The sequence below is a fragment of the Macrosteles quadrilineatus genome, unplaced genomic scaffold, assembly GCF_028750875.1.
Source record: "Macrosteles quadrilineatus isolate MER2022 unplaced genomic scaffold, UCM_ALF_1.0 Scaffold_8__2_contigs__length_117827958, whole genome shotgun sequence".
Taxonomy (NCBI): domain Eukaryota; kingdom Metazoa; phylum Arthropoda; class Insecta; order Hemiptera; family Cicadellidae; genus Macrosteles; species Macrosteles quadrilineatus.
In genome coordinates, this window is record NW_026542601.1 from 116,466,473 (window position 1) to 116,487,610 (window position 21,138).

Below are 21,138 nucleotides of genomic sequence, written 5' to 3' on the forward strand. Positions count from 1 at the left end.
TATTGTAAGCTAATCATGATGAGTAACTCGACCAATATTGTGTTTTGTAAACTAAACATGATGAGTAACTCGGCCAACAATGTGTATTGTTAACCAAACATGATGAGTAACTCGGCCAACACTGTGCTTTGTAAACTAAACATGATAAGTAACTCGGCCAACACTGTGTATTGTTAACTAATCATGATGAGTAACTCGGCCAACACTGTGTATTGTAAACTAAACATGATGAGTAACTCGGCCAACACTGTGTATTGTTAACTAAACATGATGTGTGTGTGTGTGTATATATGTATTATAATATAATGTAATATTTTAAAAAAGCCGAAAAAAACATTAAAACCTACATAAAGCGTCAACATATACATTCTATTTAAAATAAGTATTTTAGTTTTGTATTTAAGTTCACAATCTTAAAGAGGTGTCTCGAAATATATTCCAGTTTATTTTAAAATAAACTGTTTATTAAACAAACTTTTAATGATTAGTGTTACTACTAAGTATCAATAAGGTACCAAATTTAGTATATCACAAATTTGTGTTAAGAAGAATTTTAACAAAGAAAATTTTGGGAACGTTACTAACTGTTGAAAATACCGAGAATACTGATAAAAGATAGCTAACTAAGTTTTGCCTGAATCAAAGTAGGCCAGGCCTAATGATTAGATACACGAATTACAAATGACTACTTGGTACAGTACAAGATTGCGCCACTTATCCTACACTCATCTCCATTCAGGATACTTGGCTTAAAATACCTACGTTGTATGGTCGCCATTTCATAAGAAAGTATTAAAGTATTAAAGTATTGGTAACTTTTGGAATCCAAGTTCATAAAAAATATATTTCAAAAGAGTATAAACCATTTGTTGTATTTTCAAGTCTTACATACTAATTGTCGTATAATATGCGTTGAATATAAATAGTTTTCAAATTTGAAATTTCAATTTCTCAAAATACCCACAGTACATAAACCATATGAGTGTATTTAAAATGCACTTAACACTATTTACTTAATACTTATGGTACTTAGTCTTTATACAAAGTATTAATAATGTGACATATCTACCTCGGGTTTGTGTATTTATTTTGTAAAGCCTTTCAGAATGAGAGTTCACTCAATAGGGGGTGCTATTTGAACAAAAATAAGTCACTCCCCCCTCTACCCTGTTTAAGGGGTTACATTTTTTTGTAAAATATTGCGGACCTTTTTTTAACAATCAATGTTTTAAACGGAATATTAATATTTACATTTCGGTTTAAAAACTACAGATATGTTTTCGTAATTAATTTACACCTTATATATTGCTTTATATAATACAGAACCTTATTTGTAATAAAGGTTTATTGTATACACCCTTATAAAATATGTATACTACTAATCTGAAAAACTAACTGAATCTCATTACATATACTTAAACACTTGAAAATTATTCAGTTTTAAATTCATTGTGTATTGGTAGCTTAATATATATTTTTAGAATATGTTGTATAATTTTTTATCTATTTCGTTGAAATAAGTATATAGCTTTGAACTAGTTGTGACAACTGTTTTGCTCATGCTCCCTCCGTCATGCCATATTGCTTAACGTAAAATTTATAATAATTAGTGCCATTACCAACTATTTTTAGCGAAGGTTAAAAACGCCGTTAATTTAATTTAGCATATGTTCTGTCATGTGAGCAAATTATCACGTGGCTTTAACGTGATAACTATTAATATTTTTTCCACTAATTGTCTAGAGTCACTATAAAATCGAGTGTCCACAGTCACAAACTTCACAGTCCCTCACCATGATGGCACCGGTATTGAGCTCAATCGTGCTACTGGTAAGTTACTATTGTCTACGTAATATCAATACTTTTTAATAGCATTTTACCAGTGATTACTATCACTGGATTACAATAAACCTAACACTAACCTTTTAGGATATTCTAACACCGAACTTTTTTAAATTTACGAGATTATAATTATTATCAATTCAAAATATGCTACACTTGTGATCGATATCAATCGGGGACATGTCTGGAGACAATTTTGTCTCCTATTATGTCTGTTGATGACCAGCGTGACTTGCCAGTCAATCATCGCTGTAACATTGCTAATATGTACACTTACCGTCTTGTACATGTTAACAGTAACAGATTGTAAGGTAATTAATGTGACTTATTTAAAACTTCTTAATGTCATCTATCATGGTTCGTCCTAGCCGCTTACGCCGCTGTACCAACGTACAGTAACAATTATTTTAACACCACCCGCTATTAAAAATATTTGTCGTTGCTATACAATATCTCTGTGCCATGAAATAATGTTATAAACAATTGTATTGGCGGTTACGCAGGATTCTGATAAATTTTATTGTTCAAAGATAATCCTACAGGGTGAATAAAAAGTCAAACCCCCCCCCCTCTAATATTTTTCCAAGTAAATATACAGAGATATCCTTTTGGTGGTCGAGCAATCTTAGCAGGAAGTTTCATTTTATCATTTTGAAATTTTTGAGTGTCCCCCCAAAAAAGGGGATTTGGGGGGCAACTCAAATATTTTAAAAGTAAACCCCCTTCAAGTGACACCTCATTTTGAAGTGTTTACAAAAACTTAAAGAATGGTGAAAACTAGAGGGTGAAAACTAGATCTCTTCTCTATTCAAAATGGTAGCCCGTCAAATGTTGTGGAAAATCAAAGGTAAAATTGTTAATATTGGCTGCCATTTTGGATAGAGAGGAGATAGCGAGCTCTGGTTTTCACCATTCTTTAAGTTTTCTTAAACACTTCAAAATGAGGTGTCACTTGATAGGGGTTTCTATCGAAACATTTTTAGTTGTCCCCCGAATCCTCCCTTTTGGGGGACACTCGAAATTTTTAAATGTAAACCCCCTTAAAGACGGCAAATATACAAAAGATGGTAAGTGGTGATCGATTTCGATTGCACACTCCAATCATCATCAGACCCAATAGGCGAATGTTATCTTTTAATGAAAACTATTTAACTTTTGTAACATAGTTTATTTAAATAATGCTGCAACCTTGACTGGCATAACTAACAAGCCTTTAAACATGCTTCTCTGAATTAGCAGATTTTATAAAATAGAATGTTGTTGCAGATCTTTCCAATTGTTTGCAATGCTGCATGTAAGTACTTCAATGTACATAACTTATATTATGTTTCAGTTGAAAAGATTTAAAACAACAAACTAAGAGATATTGTATTAAATTACTTACACGCAGGCTCTATTTAAAAATAAACGAAATATTTCAAGTTTTAGCTATGATCAATGACAATTTATAGCAATATTGTTGGTATTTTTTAATAACTAGTGAAGAAGTAGGTACTTCTTTAACTTTGTATAAATGATTAAATGATTTATGAAATTGACAGAAATATACCTAATTCAATTGAAATTAAAAAAAAACACAAGTGTATAAAGTACAAAAATCAGGAATTAACTCATTTGGTAACTATGGAAACTAATTAGAATAAACAAAAACTACATTTATACTATTTAAAAACCAATCATTGTCCAGCTGGTTTGAACAGTCTATTGGTGCACTCACCACAACTAGTATTATATAAGTGGAAGGAAAAATACATCACTTAAATTTAACATTTAATACAGCTTGAAGGTAGAATGATACAATCTTTCTCGAATAAACATACACACACACACACAAACACACACACACATCTGGAATATGTTAGTGAGAGAAAAATTGAAAAGGTATAAGTTTATAAAGGTGTGTATAATTATAGTTTTCTTGTTTTACAATATTCATATATAAACAATATCAGAGTACTGAATTCATTAAGTGTTAAGCTCTTCATATATATATTTTTCCAGTGACCAAAATATTGGGCGAAAATGAAATTGCAACTGTCCTGAAAATACGGGGTATACAATCAACAAGAACTTTTTCCACCCCAACCAACAGACTGGATTGTGTGATGTTCCAAAACGCTTTTTCGCTCCCAGGACAACAAACTATGTTCCAATCTGTTGGCATCGTCAGCACATTCGCTGATAGAAATAAAATTGAGTACATTGCAGGCGATAACTGCCAGGGCGATTTCCAGACTAACATCTATGCAGATAATGATGAAATCCGAGTTAGATTCGGGGGAATGGAGATGTCAAGGACATGGTCTAACACCAATTACGAAATAATGGTTGATCCCTTTGCTCCATCACAGTGGACCGAATGCTTGTATGTAACACTTCTTTACGAATCGCTTTTGCTTATGTTTTACAATCTAAATGCTCCTCTAAATTTTCACCGTAAGCCTATAGTCTCATTCTACCTTTAGTCACAAGTACAGGTATATATTATCAGAAATAAATTCCAAACTACCTATTAATGACCTTTAACTAGGTGTAGGCAACTATGTAACTACAGTTTAACTATGTAATTTCAATTTATTAAAACAAATTGAATCAGACATATGTTTTAATGCTAAGCCTTGCGTCAAACATTTATTTTTTATTACATGAATGTTATTTGTAAAACTGCTTACCTAAATTTTGTACCCATTTCAAAACTATAAATTAACCGAAGGTATTTAGTTTTTTACGCATCTGAAAGTACACCAACTCACAGCTCATTGGAAATCGTGAGAATCTGTCACCAGAGGACATATCTTTATGTACATGTGTACATGTTTGCATAAAACGAATTTCATATTAGGCTACCATGTACTTTTTACGTTGCACCCTTTAGAACTATTCTATAACTGTGATATTTTACAGCTTTATCCTGGTAAATATTCGAACCTGCTCTTTCTCTGTTACTGATTAAAATATAGACCTATCCGTCAAAAACTATACCTAATTATTTATGTATTATTATTTAAACTAATTGATGCGACCTAACATGGTATCTAATTGAAGTGATTATTTGATTTTTCTAATAATAATGGGTATGAGTAAAAAATTTTGAATATATAAAATTAAATCATATAAAAGCCTTAAAGTATTTGAAGATATGTAAATCTGAATAATAAAGTTTAAGTATGATCAGAAAATTATTGTTCAGTTTAAAACTATTAGGTACAATCAGATTTATAAAGTATACAATTCTTTATCAAAAATCCAGAATTTCACCTATTTAAATTAGGCTGTTATAAAAATTAAATGTTGAGGGTTAGGAGCCAGTTTTAATACTTTTTATAATAAAGTTTATATTCTTAATTTGCATCGCGTCAACGGTTAAATACCTAGTAATATAATAATGTAAAACACACAATGCTTATTCCTATAGGTAATATGGTCCTAGCTTAAGGTAAAAAATTGCTCAAGTTATTTTAAATACGAACTAACATACAATATAATTTGTTTTAAAGTGATAGCACACAAATGAGTCCAGCCGAGTTCTCGGCGTTACTCAACGGAGGAAACACTCCATCTCGCAGATGTAGATGAAATATCAAAGAGAATGCGACCAGGAAAGTAAATCCAAGTCAATAGTCATCAACGTACATTTGTAATAAGAAATCATTACAAAGATCTTGTTTGAATAAAAATATGTTAAATTTAACACATGGAGTTTGTTTTCCTGAATACCTTTAGGGTGAATGTGACTATAATAAAATTATTACATAGATTTTAAACCTAGACCAGACCTATTGATCCAAAACTTGCTATTGATGTCATTTATAAATGTTGAAATGTCACAAGAGACGGCTAACATCATTTATAAGGCTGTTATATCCTAAACTGAAAAGTTTCTTTGTCGTTACATTTAACAACTGTATTGCAACGTAGATATTATTCTTAGATCCTATTCAACACCGTTAAATTATGTTATTGAGTAACCGTTTTAACCATAACTAAACAAGACAATTAAAATTACAATTCACCTTTATGGTCAACCAATAATGTGAATTATGTTAAAAATGTTCATAGAAAGCGTTGAATCTACTCCTTATCCTGGAATGGTAGGTTCCTAAAAGAGTCTAAATAATGTATATTTATATGTAAGCCAAGTATTAATAAAGTAATATTAATTGATATAATTACTATTGCTAATTAATACATTATTTATATGCTTATCTTAGAGGAGCGACATGGGTAGTGAATACACGTTTCTACGGTGAATTCAAAGACCTTTATTTATTGTCATAGAGTAACTAAAATTGATACTGCAAAGAGGAATAAGATTAAGCACAAGAGTTGTAACTTATATTATAATATCTCCCTTTTTTTATTAAAAAACAAAATGTATTATCTTTACTCAACAACAGAAAAATAACTATAAAAATACAATAGGCAACTTAACCCATTTCAACTTGAGAACTCTCTCATGAAACTAATTAATCATCAGAACTGAAAGTGAATCTCTTAGGATTCCTAACTACTCTCCCTGACCTTGTTACATGATCATGAACATGTTCCACAGTTTGCTCTTCACTAACAGAATAATTGTTTGATGCATTCAATTGAGGACTCAAAACCTAAGGAGATTTCTCCTGACTTCTAGGACTAGACACATTAGGACTAAGAACATTAGATTTGTCTGGGCTTGATCTAGGACTGGATACATTTTTAGGACTATTATATGGAGAAATAAACACCCTATTTCTGTTATAAAAGCTACCATAATCATCTGAAACAATATAAGAACGAGGCTGATTCAATGAACTTTTAACCTTACAATGTACCCATTTTTTGTCCATAGGCTGCTTACTAAACATAACCTCCTTACCATCATCAAGTTTTTTCAAAGGTTTACTGACTTTATCATGAAAAAGTTTGCTAGTTTGTCTTTTCTGATTAATCTTAGGCTTGATTAAATTAGGATTTACACATCTCGGTTTCAAAATCTGCTTAGATCTAGGCAATCTAAAATTCAATTTCCTAGACATTAACAATTCTGCGGGAGAAGGGAGAATGTCCCTAGGTGTATTCCTTAAATTCAAAAGAGCAAGATACGGATCCTGTCCGCTTTCATCACATTTACTTAACAATCTTTTGATTATACCCACAGATCTTTCAGCAAGACCATTACTCTTTAAAATAATATGGACTTGTACAAACATGTTTTACGTCCCATTCTTTCATAAATTGAGCAGATTCACTAGAAGTATATTGAGTACCTTGATCACTAGTTAACAATTTTGGAATGCCATGTCGAGCAAACAAAGATTTCATATACATGATAATCGTACTACTTTTGATATCCGGTAATTTTACAACTTCAATGAAGTTTGAATAACAACTAGTAGGTACATAGCATTTTTATACATAAAAAGATCAGAAGCAACGTGTTCCCAAGGTAAATCAGGAATCTTATATGATAACATAGGTTCTTTGGTTTGTGTATTTTGATACATATTACATGTTAAACAATGAATGTAAATAGTTTTCAAATTACAAATTTCAATTTCTCAAAATACCCACAGTACATAAACCATATGAGTGTATTTAAAATGCACTTAAACTATTTACTTAGTCTTTATACAAAGTATTAATAATGTGAGATATCAACCTAGGGTTTGTGTCATTGTATTTCTTTTGAAAAGCCTTTCAGAACGAGAGATGGCTCAAAAAGGGGGGCTATTTGAAGAAAAATAAATCCCCCCATCCTGTTAAGGGGGTTACACATATTTTTATATGTAAGATACCACGGAACCTTTGTTAAAAATCAATGCCACTAACAGAATATTTCTTTCTATTTCGGTTTAAAGATTACAGATATGTTTCAGTAACAATAGACACCTTATATTGCCGTATGTAATACAAAACCTTATCTGCAAAAAAGGTTATTGTTGACCCCCACCCCCCTATTACCCATTAAATATCGGGTGTCCCATGATGGACCCCCACAACTGGGGTATTTTTCAAAGTTAAAAATTATTTTATTGGATTTGACAATGCCAAATTAGGTGGGAATGAGAACGAAGAAGTGTTAAAAGCCATTGTACACCTAAAAATTAAAATTTAAAATAAATCAACAACTAAAATTAATTGATTTAAATAAAAATTTTAATTTAGGCTATAGTGTTTAGCCTTTGTACACGAAAGATATGGAAAGTTTCCAAATAAACACCCTGTTTTATTACTAATCTGAAAAACAAATAACATCAAAATTACACATGCATACAGACTCGAATGTTGTTTAGTTTTAAGGTTATTTTGTATTAGTAGTTTAATATATAATTTTTTTATATGTAATATAATTTTGCATCCATTTCGTTGAAATAAGTTAGGTTTTAACTAGTTTTGACAACTGTTTTCCTCATGCTCATGCTCTGTTATACCATATTGCTTAACACAAACTTCACCAAATATCGTCAGTGAAGGTTAAAATGCCATTAATTTTACCAGCATATGTTCTATCATGTGAGCAGTTTAGCAAGTGGATTTTTCGACTAATTGTCCCCAGTTTTCCTCAATTATCATAGAGTGTACTGCTCACAGTCGCCTACTTCACAGTCCCTCGCCATGATGGCGCCGGTTTTGAGCTCAATCGTGGCACTGGTAAGTAACCATTTTCTACGTAATTTAAATAATTTCTTTAATAGCTTTTTACCTGTAGTTGATATCACTGGATTAGCTTAAAACATGCCTACTAACATTTTTGGTAATTCTTACACAAAACTATTTAAATTTATGAGATGATAATTATAAGTTTGCAATATGTTGCAAGTGCAATCCGCTACAACCTGATATATACAGTGTGTTACACAAGTCCCAGAACTGCTTAATATGTATTTAACCAACATAAATACGGTGGTCAAGTTTTGTTCTAGATATTTATCATAAAAACCTGCCTATTTAAGGAATTATCAATTTTCAATGTTCTTCCCCACCAGGGTACGGCCTACAAGGAGCAAGAAGAACATCTTTAAAGTAAGCATAGGTTGATATGCACATCAAACTAAAGGTATTTACTAGTAAAATACAATACTACAAATTTTAACTCAAACGGACAACCTAGACAAATAGACACTCGTTCAAGGATGCATTAAATTTGCATTGCTATTATAAGCTACCACCTCAGGGAAGCGCCCGCTAGAAGTCGGAAGAAAATCAATAACGTATGCACAGATCGATATGCACATAAAATTAAAGATATTTATTAGCAGAATACAATGCCGCTAATTTGAGCTCAAAATAACAACTGTAAAAAATGGCAGCCGTTCAAAGATTTAAAATGGCAGATTCAAGAAATCTTTGAACGACTGCAATTTTTTACTCGAATGTCCGTTTGAGTTCATATTTGCGTCATTGTATTTTACTATTAAAGACCTTTAATTTGATGAGCATATCAACCAAAATGTGATAATTGCTTAAAAAGGCAGGTTTTTATGATAAATATACAAAAAAGTACCACCTCATTTATGTCGGTTAAAAAAATATTAAGCAGTTCCGGGACTTTTTTAACACTGTATACTAGAGACAACGATATGTCCCCTCCTGTGATGTCTGTTGATGACTGGTGTAAGGCTTGTCGAAGTCACATAGCTTGTATACTTACCGTATTTGACATGTTAACAGTATCGGTTAGTAAGATAAATTAATGTGATTAACTTATACTTGTTAATGTCATCTGTCATCGTGCGTCCTAGCCGCTTACCCCGCTGTACTAACGTACAGTATGGTAATAAATTATGTTAACACCACCTGCTACTAAAATTTTCTTTTCGCTATATTTCTGTGCCAAGATAGAATGTCATATAACCTTATACAATATAATGTAGTGTTGGTGATAACGCAGGTTTCTGGTAAATTGTATCGTTCAAAGATAATTAGGACGTAGAGAGAGATTATACTTTGTATGAAAAACAGAACGTAATTGAACTTGTTTGAAAAAAATATAACTATAAAAACAGCTGAACTGAATCTCATTACTGAATTTCCTTCTCCTAAACTAATTCCTAAACTAATCCTTAAAAAAGTAAAATACATAGTAAAAAATATCCTTGTGAGAACTACATCTTCCTTTATTTAGTAACCTGTTTGAGTGTTGATATTTTCTTTTTTAATCTTTAAATTGTTTTATTCCAAAGGTATTCTGCATCTGCTAACTCGGTGATTGTTACTGTTAAATTCAGTCATCAGTTTCATACTTTCTTGTTATCAAGCAAATAAAGATGTATATTCTTGATGTAATATACATCTGGTTAACATTTTATTCCGTAAAAAATGTTACCCCATTTGTGTTAGTTTTAGATAGTCGGTAATACTATCCAACACTTTTTGAAACGGCTAGTTTGAAAAAACGGTCGTAGTTAAAAATACTTATCGTATTAGCACACTTAATAACATTTTGTTCTGTTGCAGTTCTTTCCAATCGTGTGCAATGCTGCATGTAAGTATATCAAATCAACTGTTATTATGTTTTGATTTTAAACTAAGAGAAACCATAGTCAATTACTTCCACGTTTTCAAACATAAACGTAATATTTTTAGTTTTAGTTTTGGCTATGACCAATAAAAATATTTTTGCTATTTTTTCATAACTTGTATTAGTTTTAATTGGAAGGAAAAAAATCACTTGATAATATAGATTTTAACATAATTCAGCTTGGTGGTAGAATGATACAATCCTCCTCGACACACACACACACACACACACACACACACACACACAACCAATTAAAAGTTTGCATACAGTTTTGTTGTTCTAAAATGTTCATATAAACAATGGCAGCGTAGCTTAACCAATAGATATTACGCTATTGATATTAATATTTTTTTCCAGTGACAGCTTTAATAACAGACCCTCAAAGTGTCAATATAGGGGCTCTAGGAGGTGTAAAATCCACAAGAAGTTTTTCTACATCAACCCACAGACTGGAATGTTCGACTTTCCACCAAACTTTTTATCTCAACATAGACCGCCAACAAAAGCCGTTCCAATCGATTGCGGTCGTATCTAAGCTGGTGAACCGACAATTATTGCCGTTAGAGGCCTTTGCAGGTGATAGCTGTGATGACACTGGCATGACTGATAGCGTGTATGCAGGATACGACAGAGTCGAATTTAAATTGAACACTGGATACGTGGTGATCATAGTAAACCACGCTTGGCAACATAAGCAAGATGGTGCCTTTGATCCATCACCATGGACATGTAACACTTCTTCACGAATTGATTTACCGTATATTTGACAATCTATACACTCCTCAGTTAGAAAAACTATTAGGTAAAATCAGATGTATTAATACACTTTATTGAAACATCCCGTAATTTATTTTTATAAAAATTAAGCTGTTATACAATGGTGAAGGTTTAGAACCAGTTGTACTGAGGTTTTAGTCCAATTCAGTATTAAGAATATATACTTATTATAAACATTTTACTTATCTTTGTTGTTATCAAATTAAAATTATGTAAAATCAATAAGTGTCCCACGAAGAGGTTTAGTGTTTTAATTAAATTTACCAGCCTATATATGCGCCATAAGCTTTTATACTTTACATAACTTATGAAATACTATTTTAACTTATTTGTAAAAGTTGTATTTGATTAACATTTGTATGGAAAAAGGCGTAATATTGAAAATCTAACTACCTTTCTTTCTGTAAAAATTACTTATACCCTAAAATTTCTATACGCCTTTTTGCGGACAATTTGTATATCAGTATTCATTACTGTTCTCCTAGTATCATCTAATCTACTGCATATCTACTACTCTATTCCTTGATATCCGTCCCTTTGTTTATTTGTACTTTGACGTATGTTTTTGTTCAACTATAAAGTGTCCAATTATTAAACCCCAACATATTGCGGATTGACATTGAATCACTTGCCCGGTAATTAAAATAACTACATAGTATATAGTGCTTTAATAACCATAGTGTCAACGGTTAAATACATAGAAATGTACAACACGCAATATGTAGGTTAAGGTTGAATGTGTATTGTCAATTGTTAACTGGCAGCATCGAGTTTTTTTTTTGTATTTTTTCATACTTTGTAATTTTTTTCTAACGGATGAATAATTGATTCTTAAACCGAATTGTCCATACTGATAGGAACAAAATTGTAAACTCTACACTTGTAGGTAAAAGTATATTAGTTCATTAAGTTATTTTACATACAAACTAACATATAATATAATTTGTTTTCAAGAAATGGTAGGAGAACAATGGAAATAGACACTCGATCTGCCGTTGCTCAGAAGAGGCAATATAACGCTCAATTGTTGAATAGTATAGCAACAAAAATGCGAACAGGAAAGTAAATCCAAGTCAACAGTCGTCAAGGTACATTTGTAATGAAAAAAAAACATTACAAAGATCATGTATTCTAAATGACATGATGAATAAAAAGATGTTAAATTTAAACAAATGACGTTTGTTTTCTTAACTCATGAATGCTGAATACATTTAGTGCAGTTGTGACTATAACACACATTGATAATGTTTCATTCGATTATTGTGCCCTATGTTGATTACAATAGATATAAGGAAGGTTGAAATAATCTAATGTGAAATATAAATACTAAGCGAAATGATTGGATTCATATAATATAATTAAATAAAGCATGGAAAATTGTTATCATTGTTGATACAGTTCACATGAAAGTGATGTATGAAGTACATCAGTATGATCATTACATCATTCATGACTATTCATCATCATATTGAGTTCAAAATTCACTAAATCAGCTGAATCCGAATGCATGAATCAATCATCTTCCTTAACAAAAGTGCAAAACGAATATAAGGCAAGTCTTACCGTGTAATTGGTAGATCAATTAAATATTTTAAACAAATAATTATATTGGAATTAATTTTTTCCCAAAGGAGCTCAGAAAACCCCACTAAGCTAAATGTATCAGGGTATCGAGCATTCATTGCTTGTGATGTTAAATTTGTTCCAGGGGCTACATATGCACAATACCATGATCGTTTGAAATACAGTTTAAAACATGTAATCAAACAAATGATATTAGAACATTTTATCATGCTCATGTATCTATTATGTTAGGCTATAAAGCATTTTGTTCATGACCTTGTCGTCTCAAGGCAATGAATATCCGTAGGTTGCTCGTTATATACAAAGCAAAAAAAAACCAAAATAAAAATCCGCGTTTAAAAATAGCATATCAGTATAGTCCTCTCTGAAAGGTTTATGTATAAGTAGAGATAGACTAGGTATATAAATAGTTAATTTTATAGTTTACTGGCCAATATTTGACATCGGGTTTCCTTGACAATTGATTGACCAAGCCGATGGACGCTTCGTACAGATTTGTGATAGGCATGCAGAAAATGTTATTGAAACCTATACATTCCATTGATAAATATACCTTTAGAAATATAAAAATGTAGTGTCAACATAAAAATGAAAATAAATTGTTTTAAAAACTATACATCAACACTAACACTCTAAGATACGGTTTTAGGCTAGGTAATTTAGTTTCAAAGACTAAATGTAAGGGTTTGCAAGACATAACATATTATAGCTTTACCTAATATGTAGAGTCTAGTCTATGTGTTAAATGATTTAGATGGATGTTAAGGGATTAGTTTTTATACTCAGCCACATTATGAATAAGTCTAAATAAAACAAACATGTCAAAACAAAATTACTAATTTGGAACTATAATCGACCTATTAAAACATCTAACTTAATAGTTTTACTTGTATACATCTTCATTTTCAGTTTTGTTACGTGTAATTAAGTTGTAAAGCCAATTTGTCTTCGGTACCTATTTCCTCGTTCTTAATTTACCTAACAAACTTTGTATTAAGATCGGGCAATTCATAATGACAATTTCTACGATAAATATCATTAAAAAAACTCATGATATAACATATGTTGATCAGTATGGTTGGGATGAGTATATGTTACAATTGATTTGTTTACATTTTTGTTCAACTGTGTCGGCTACTTGGCAATCCATAAGACCGATTTAAAAATATTAAAATTTCATTTAAGTTTTTGAACGAAAACCGAAATTTCCCAGAACAAAACCTATTATGGATATGGTTTTCAGCTAGGAGTAATAATAAGCTATCAAAGATCGCTTACTTTCCTTATGGCATAAATTGCTAATAATATACTTACATAAAGTAAATTAAAATCTATACTTATTTAATACGCAAGCAGGTTTTTTGTGACAATTACTCCTCCGAAGCTACTGAACGGATTGACTTGTTTTTGGTGTGGCTGGAAAGAGAGTAACGTGAAGTTGTGCAGGAAACTTTCTTTTAGGGAAATAATTAGAGAGTGAGGGCCTGGGGCCCTTTAAATTTTCGTATTTCTCCATAAGATTAACATGGGAAACAAAAATTGTTATGAAACTCCAGCTGTTGTCAGAAATTAAAAGTGAGAAGAACATATGATAATTGTAAACAGTCAATAAGTTTGCTAATTTAACAGTTTGCTACAAACATTTACTGAATTAGTTGAAATGAAATATTTACTATTTGGATTTAGGTTGGCGTAAATATTACAATGGAAAAAAGCGAGAGAGCCTGGATAAATTGATGTAATAAAAAGAAAACTGAATTAACACTGTGCTGCATTTTTTAGTAATCATTGAAAGAGCCGATTTGTAAACTATGGAAACTTAGGAAAGGCATAGAACACCACCAAGGAGAAGAGATAGAAATAGTATTTTTTATTTATTTATAATCGTTATTATGGATAACCTAATGCGGCTATGAGTAAGGCTATTTGTAGAAAACACTAAAAAACAAGATCAGCTTTTGAAAAATGGTAAGATATTTACAAGAAATGTTGATTATATCGATCTGTTATGTACATCTTGAGTATTTCCATAATCTTTGAGTCGAATCTTTTAACCTCATCAGAAATTATGGATGTTATTCGTTTTAAAATAACGCCTGTAATACGTAGCAATTGCTCGAATCCGAGCAACAGGGACACTAGTAGTCTTATAATACCTAACATATAATATAATGTTAACTCACAAGACGGTAAATACATACAGGGTGAATAAAAAGTCAAGACCCCCCCCCCCTCTAATATTTTTCCAAGTAAATATACAGAGATATACTTTTGGTGGTCGTGCAATCTTAGCAGGAAGTTCAATTTTATGATTATGAAAGTTTTGAATGTCCCCCAAAAAGGGGGGATTTGGGGGGAAACTCAAATATTTTAAACGTAAACCCCCTTCAAGTGATACCTCATTTTAAAGTGTTTACAAAAACTTAAAGAATGGTAAAAAACTAGAGGTCGCTATCTCTTCTCTATCCAAAATGGTAGTCCGTCAAATGTTGTGGAAAATCAATGGTAAAATTTGTACGTAATGGTAGTATTGGCTACCATTTTGGATAGAGAACAAATAACGAACTCTGGTTTTTACTATTCTCTAAGTTTTTGTGAACAACTTAAAAATGAGGTATCACTTGATGGGGTGTTACATTTAAAATATTTGAGTTGCCCCCCAAATTCCCTTTTGGGGGGACACTCAAAAATTTCAAAATCATAAAATGAAACTTCTTGCTAAGATTGCACGACCACCACAAGGATATCTCTGTATATTTACTTGGAAAAATATTAGAGGGGGGGGTCTTGACTTTTTATTCACCCTGTATAAATGATGGTAAGTGGTTGTGGATTTCGATCGGACACTCCAAACATCATCAAACCCAAAGTGCGAATGACATTAACTATTAGTTGTGGTCTTCATATTATTTAGCTACAAAACACGTATATTTATTTACCATATTGCTTTCCATTAATTTACTTTGGTTGTTGTATAAATAATAGATAATAAATAAAATATTATTATAAGCAATACATGTTACATTTTACAGCATGGGATAAATAGTTTTTAGAAAATCAACTAGTTGTAAAAGACCAAGTGAACATTCGGATCCAAAGTTCTCTTCTTGATCGAGTCACGTTTCCAATAAAAGTGTTTGATCATCTAATGAAATCACCGACGTCGATAGCAAACATTGGTTCAACAAAGCTAGAAACTTTAATATACTAGTTAAGAGAATAATTACTTTTTTGTGAATAAACAGTTACCGCATTTTACACTTTAGGTACAGCTTTTTCAGCCCTATATACAGTGCTTCCTCGATCATATTTATGTTATCTCTATCCCATCATTGGTCGAGTAAAGGTTCGCAGAAACATCGTAATACCATCAAGTCTGTCAAACACATGTTACAAGTATTTTGTTTACTTCTTTCTTGTAATTTTAACATAGTTACTTGGCAACCCATAAGGCCAATGTTTAATTTTTAAGTTTTCAAATCAATTGTGTAGCAAAACACGAATTTTCCTGAGGTAGTGCCGGTTGCAAATCACGTTTATAGGGCCATGAGTTCCTAGTTCCAAATTTTAGTTAAAATCCTTCCGCTGGATTTCGAGATATATTACAGACAGACAGACATTGCTTGTATTATAGTATAGGATGTTTACTTTAGCGGAGGGACGGATTTTAATTAGAAATGTAATCATTTTTAGAGCAATGCTCCTCTAGCCTTCGATTTATTTTAAGAGGATACTTTCACAGATCCATATGCAGGTGACCAACTTGCTTTAAAGCAGGTTTTAACGTGAGTTCTAATTTTTACTGCTTATTACTTTTAGTTGAATTCTTAGAAACAAATACATTTCAAACAAGAGCCACTACTGGTTACAATTTTGAATTTAAATGGGCTACTTTTATCAATAGTAATATTCAGATCAAAGTAGTAACATTGGTTATATTATTTGCTTAAAAATTGACATGTTGTAAATACTTTATTAACGGTTTTATTGATCTAATATTGTCTTATATAATATTTTGATACGTTCTGGGATGTCAGCAAAAGTAATCTTTAATTAGTAAAAGGGTTTTGCATGATTCCTTAAGTGTATCGCAGATGAGTTGTGAATCCTGTTAAATGTGGAGTTCGCGTGCGGGTATCATAGTTAACGGATAAAATTAGGAGGTTACTGTTTTTAAAAATAAGTTAAGGTGTGATCATAACGATATAATATATACTCACCATATTAAACCAGAAATTGGAATGTTCTTTTTCTTAAAAAAAAATATTGAAAAATCCATATACGTAAACTAAATAACTGATTAAAACGTCAACAATCATTTAGGTTTCGCTTTGGTTTGAATCCGTTTGAATTTTTTGAATTAATTATCAACATTCTGATTTGTTCAATCGTGTTAGCATACACGTTTTATTTATTTGTATATTAAAGTAACTTACTTTAAGGTTATCTTGTCTTCAACATTATAAATAAACACTTCAAACAAGTAAACACACACAAATAATGTTATACATTCGTAATTAAAACGTTGTTAACCTTAATTACCGTAATTAAGTTATCCTTGTTTAAGAGTCGGGATATTCCTAGCTTGACCATATTAGGGGGAAACTGAGTTTTGGCTTAACATACTTTACTCTGTCATCTACTGTAATTACACACCTACATCATGTAGACCCATAGGTTTAGTTTTACATAACAGCATTGCCTACCTAAATATAACAGGATTGATTCGTACTTCAATTCGCATTATAATTTAAAACGTGACTATTCATAATGGTATTAATTCATAATGTATTGCTTCATAACAATATTTGAGTATTCATAAATTCAAGAAAGCTATGTCATATTCATAAACAGTTATTTGTTCACGCCTAGCCTATGTGTCAACCGATCCATCATTTGGAAGATGAGTTTTTTATTAAAAGGGTATTCATTCAATATTATTTGAGGGTAAGGGGGGTGAGGGGGGGTTCACTCATTCTGCCGATTACACTTTTTTCAAATTTGTATTTTATTATTTTTCACGGATCATATTTTTGCTTACTTAAAGTACGTGTAAAACAAAATGTTGATATACATTTGTCTCATTGGATGCTACTTATGTGCAAGAAAGCCTACATGAAACAAAATATATGTTAAAAGTGAATCCATACCTTTGTACTATTTCATTAGGAATACCAATTAAAGACCGTATATCCCATGTTGTGAGTGGTATTAAACATATTATTAATTTTCTTAATCCTCCCAATGATTTTGGTATGGAAAATGCACCACAATTGAGTAGATACTAATTAAAGGCCAAGATCAACGAAGCCATCCTAGCAAACAAATTTAACTTACCTGTATAACTTACTATTTTTTTCAATTTACCGGATATAAATTGCGAAACAGTGTTTTTAATTTTTAATTAACTTTTGATTACTTAGAATGCTTATTATAAAACACCTTAACTTGTGTTAGTTTCCCCATTGACCCAGTATTTCATATATGTTTTTAAACGTTTATTAAAGTTTTGTTCCGCACGTTATCCTGGGAGAGTTTTCATGAAAACTCAGTCCTTTATTTACAATAAAAACACTTCTTTCCTCTCACACCTGGAATCCACTTTGCTTATTAAAGTGACTTTCGTAAATTGAAACCTGCTGGTCCATTTCTTATTCAATTATTATATTTCATGTCATACAACCACCTGAAACCACATATATTTTTTCTGTTTCTATTAAAATGTTTGAATAGTATTAAAAACTGGTCCAACTTAACTTGTATAAGTACTAAAGTCAACTGAGTAGAGCAATATGAGGTAATCTGAACATTTACTGTTGCCGTATTTCAGTTCACCAACTAAACTCTTAATTTTTGATTAAATTCAATACTGTAATGCAGCTCAATGTTTAGGAGATCCAAGAATGTACAAACATACTATTACTGATTGCAGGTGAATTATCTTTGATAAATACGTCTAAATGTATTTAGCTGGCAGTAGTTCAAACGTTTGCTATACGTACAACTAATATGAATACTGTTGTTCTACTACGCACAGATCATGTTATGATTTAATGGATGTTTTACCCGAGTAGTATATTTACCACAAAATACATAGCTTTTAGCAATTACAATTTTTAAGTAGTAAAAACCCATTGCCTTTACTGTCAAGATTTATAGGTTTTCAGAAATGTGTTTTTATTACGATTTAAATCACAGTTATTCCCTTATCCTGTGATTTTTAGAAACTTTTCCAAAAATGTTAAGATTGGTCACAAATGGAATAAATGTAAAAGTTTTGATCAAATCAGCATTTTGATACGAGGGTTATAGTTAACTTATTTCACGGTTAATTTAACTTTTTGAATACATTTTTAGTATTTTGCAATTAATATTAAGGTCGTAGATAATACTTTTTACTTCACTGTCCAATTAAAATTTTATTTTAAATATTTACCATTGGGTTCCTGCAATTTATTAGATTGTGTGCAGCGGTAAAGTGGATCATTATTTTAATATCGTTCTTGGAAATTTTCAGTGGAAGGTTCAGTTTTTATAATTTATTTTCAATATTATGTGAGGTTACATATTTTTTTAACGCATTGCATATATTTGTTATTAGTATTAATAGCCTGAAAAAACATGGAATAAGCAACATGATTTTTTTATTCATTATAAAGGTCTCAAGAACTATGCCTATACAATAATAAGTGTGATTATAAAGACAATTTCTTCAGTTTTCTTTATACATTTTTATTTGTTAAACTGAAAATTAAGCCACTTGTCTAAAAGTACTCTGTTGACGAAATAAGATGATGATTTGATGCAATCAGGACTTGCCGTCTTGTAATTTAACCTCTCCGTTTTCTTGGAGAATCTTCCCTGGCAGAACGATGACCAAAACATGCCAGAAGAAAATATAATATATTCTATAGATTTTTATATATGGTATTTACAAATACGGCAAAATGGAACTACAAAAGGATGGATAATTGCAGGTACAGTTGCAATGGTCTATATGCTGCTTATTATTATTTCTTTAGTTGCTTTGCAAAATACAACATTTAATATATTTTTCTGTATTATCTTCATACCTTTTGTGAAATGTGAATTCTTAATAAATACAGAGCATTTATTCACCCTTTAAATTAACATGAGGCAAGGGATTTTTATATATATTTTCTTTGGTAAAAGCTGTCCTTGATCAATGGGTTTTAATACAAGGTCCTAGCTAAGCAAACCGATCTTGGCCATTAAAAAAATGTACGCAATAAATCTTACTCTTTTCTAATCTCGTCCAACACTCATATTTGGATTAAAATACACCTATCTACGTCCCCATATCAATTGATGATTTAAGTTGTTCAAGAAATCAGGTGCGATGCAATACTTATAATTCACAATATACTACTACTGCAATATACTACTATCACAATTAACTATACATACTTTACATTACCCGTTTTGTTGTTTAAATCCTTACCTACGGCCGTTTTTTAGTGTAGCTGTTTCAGTTCAGTTCATAGAGTTGAAAAGTTTCATATAACAGCATTGTTTATTCTTTCATAACAGCATAGTTTTAAACAACACGGTTAACGGACCAATGAGGTTCAAGGATTGAGAGAGAAGAAGAAAAATTGTAATGATTCGAACTTAAACTAATCAGCTGTTCAGGCCAATTTAATTGTTGAGTGGTGCAATTAGTGTTTGGTACAATGTAAATACAATCTCTCTTATTTTTTTGTAATTAAAACACTGTCGTAGGTAAAGTCAGTAGTTTACGCAACGGTTGCGTAAAGATAGTGTTAACGACACGAGCAGAAAATTTAAGGTAGCCTCGTCGAGTGCCTTACAGACTTCAACGAGTGTCGCTAACACTATTTACGCGAGTTGCGTACACTATTTTACCTACGATAGTGTTTTAATTACTAAAAATCACTACTCATAACTTATAAGAGAGATTATGTTTTTGTTTATAACCCCTCATTGTCACTGACAGTGATGTAATGAAACATTGTATCAAACACTAATTGCACCAATCAACAATTAAATTGGCCTGAACAGCTGATTAGTTGAATTTAGAGTCATTACACTTTTACTTTTCTTCTCTCAGTCCTTCAACCTCATTGGTCCGTTACCAGTCTTGTTATGAGTAAAACCATTATATAGTCAACGGTAAAACTATGCTGTTATGAAAGTAAACAATGCTGTTATGAGACACTTTTCAATTCTAAGAACTGTACTGAAACGGCTACTTTAAAAAACGGTCGTAGGTAAATAGTGTTAACGACACTCGTAGTAGAAGTTTTTAAAGCACTCACCAAGGATCCCTACTCGTACCGTTAACACTATCTTTATGCAATCTTTGCGTAAACTACTATAACAAGATGCATGTGTTTACAGTTCTGCTAAACAAAGCTATGGACGGACACTGCAGAAAGCCAAACGTCTAA

At 31.3% G+C, this 21,138-nt stretch overlaps 2 protein-coding genes across 2 annotated transcripts; both read left to right on the top strand.

The window, feature by feature from the left end:
* The first annotated feature begins 1,749 nt into the window (after window positions 1-1,749).
* On the top strand, window positions 1,750-5,438 carry LOC128999283 (uncharacterized). Its single transcript, XM_054425689.1, has 4 exons — window positions 1,750-1,830; window positions 3,109-3,136; window positions 3,844-4,207; window positions 5,340-5,438. The coding sequence occupies exons 1-4, from the start codon at window positions 1,795-1,797 to the stop codon at window positions 5,416-5,418; spliced, it is 507 nt and encodes a 168-aa protein (XP_054281664.1). The 5' UTR covers window positions 1,750-1,794; the 3' UTR covers window positions 5,419-5,438.
* Window positions 5,439-8,395: 2,957 nt separating this feature from the next.
* LOC129000691 (uncharacterized) lies at window positions 8,396-21,138 on the top strand. Its single transcript, XM_054427653.1, has 4 exons — window positions 8,396-8,475; window positions 10,282-10,309; window positions 10,703-11,074; window positions 21,089-21,138. The coding sequence occupies exons 1-4, from the start codon at window positions 8,440-8,442 to the stop codon at window positions 21,136-21,138; spliced, it is 486 nt and encodes a 161-aa protein (XP_054283628.1). The 5' UTR covers window positions 8,396-8,439.

Coding starts and splice junctions, on each gene's coding strand:
- LOC128999283 (XM_054425689.1), top strand. CDS start 1,795: ATGATGGCACCGGTATTGAGCTCAATCGTGCTACTG. Junction 1,831..3,108: donor TGAGCTCAATCGTGCTACTG/GTAAGTTACTAT, acceptor ATGTTGTTGCAG/ATCTTTCCAATTGTTTGCAA. Junction 4,208..5,339: donor TCACAGTGGACCGAATGCTT/GTATGTAACACT, acceptor TTTGTTTTAAAG/TGATAGCACACAAATGAGTC.
- LOC129000691 (XM_054427653.1), top strand. CDS start 8,440: ATGATGGCGCCGGTTTTGAGCTCAATCGTGGCACTG. Junction 8,476..10,281: donor TGAGCTCAATCGTGGCACTG/GTAAGTAACCAT, acceptor GTTCTGTTGCAG/TTCTTTCCAATCGTGTGCAA. Junction 11,075..21,088: donor TGATCCATCACCATGGACAT/GTAACACTTCTT, acceptor ATGTGTTTACAG/TTCTGCTAAACAAAGCTATG.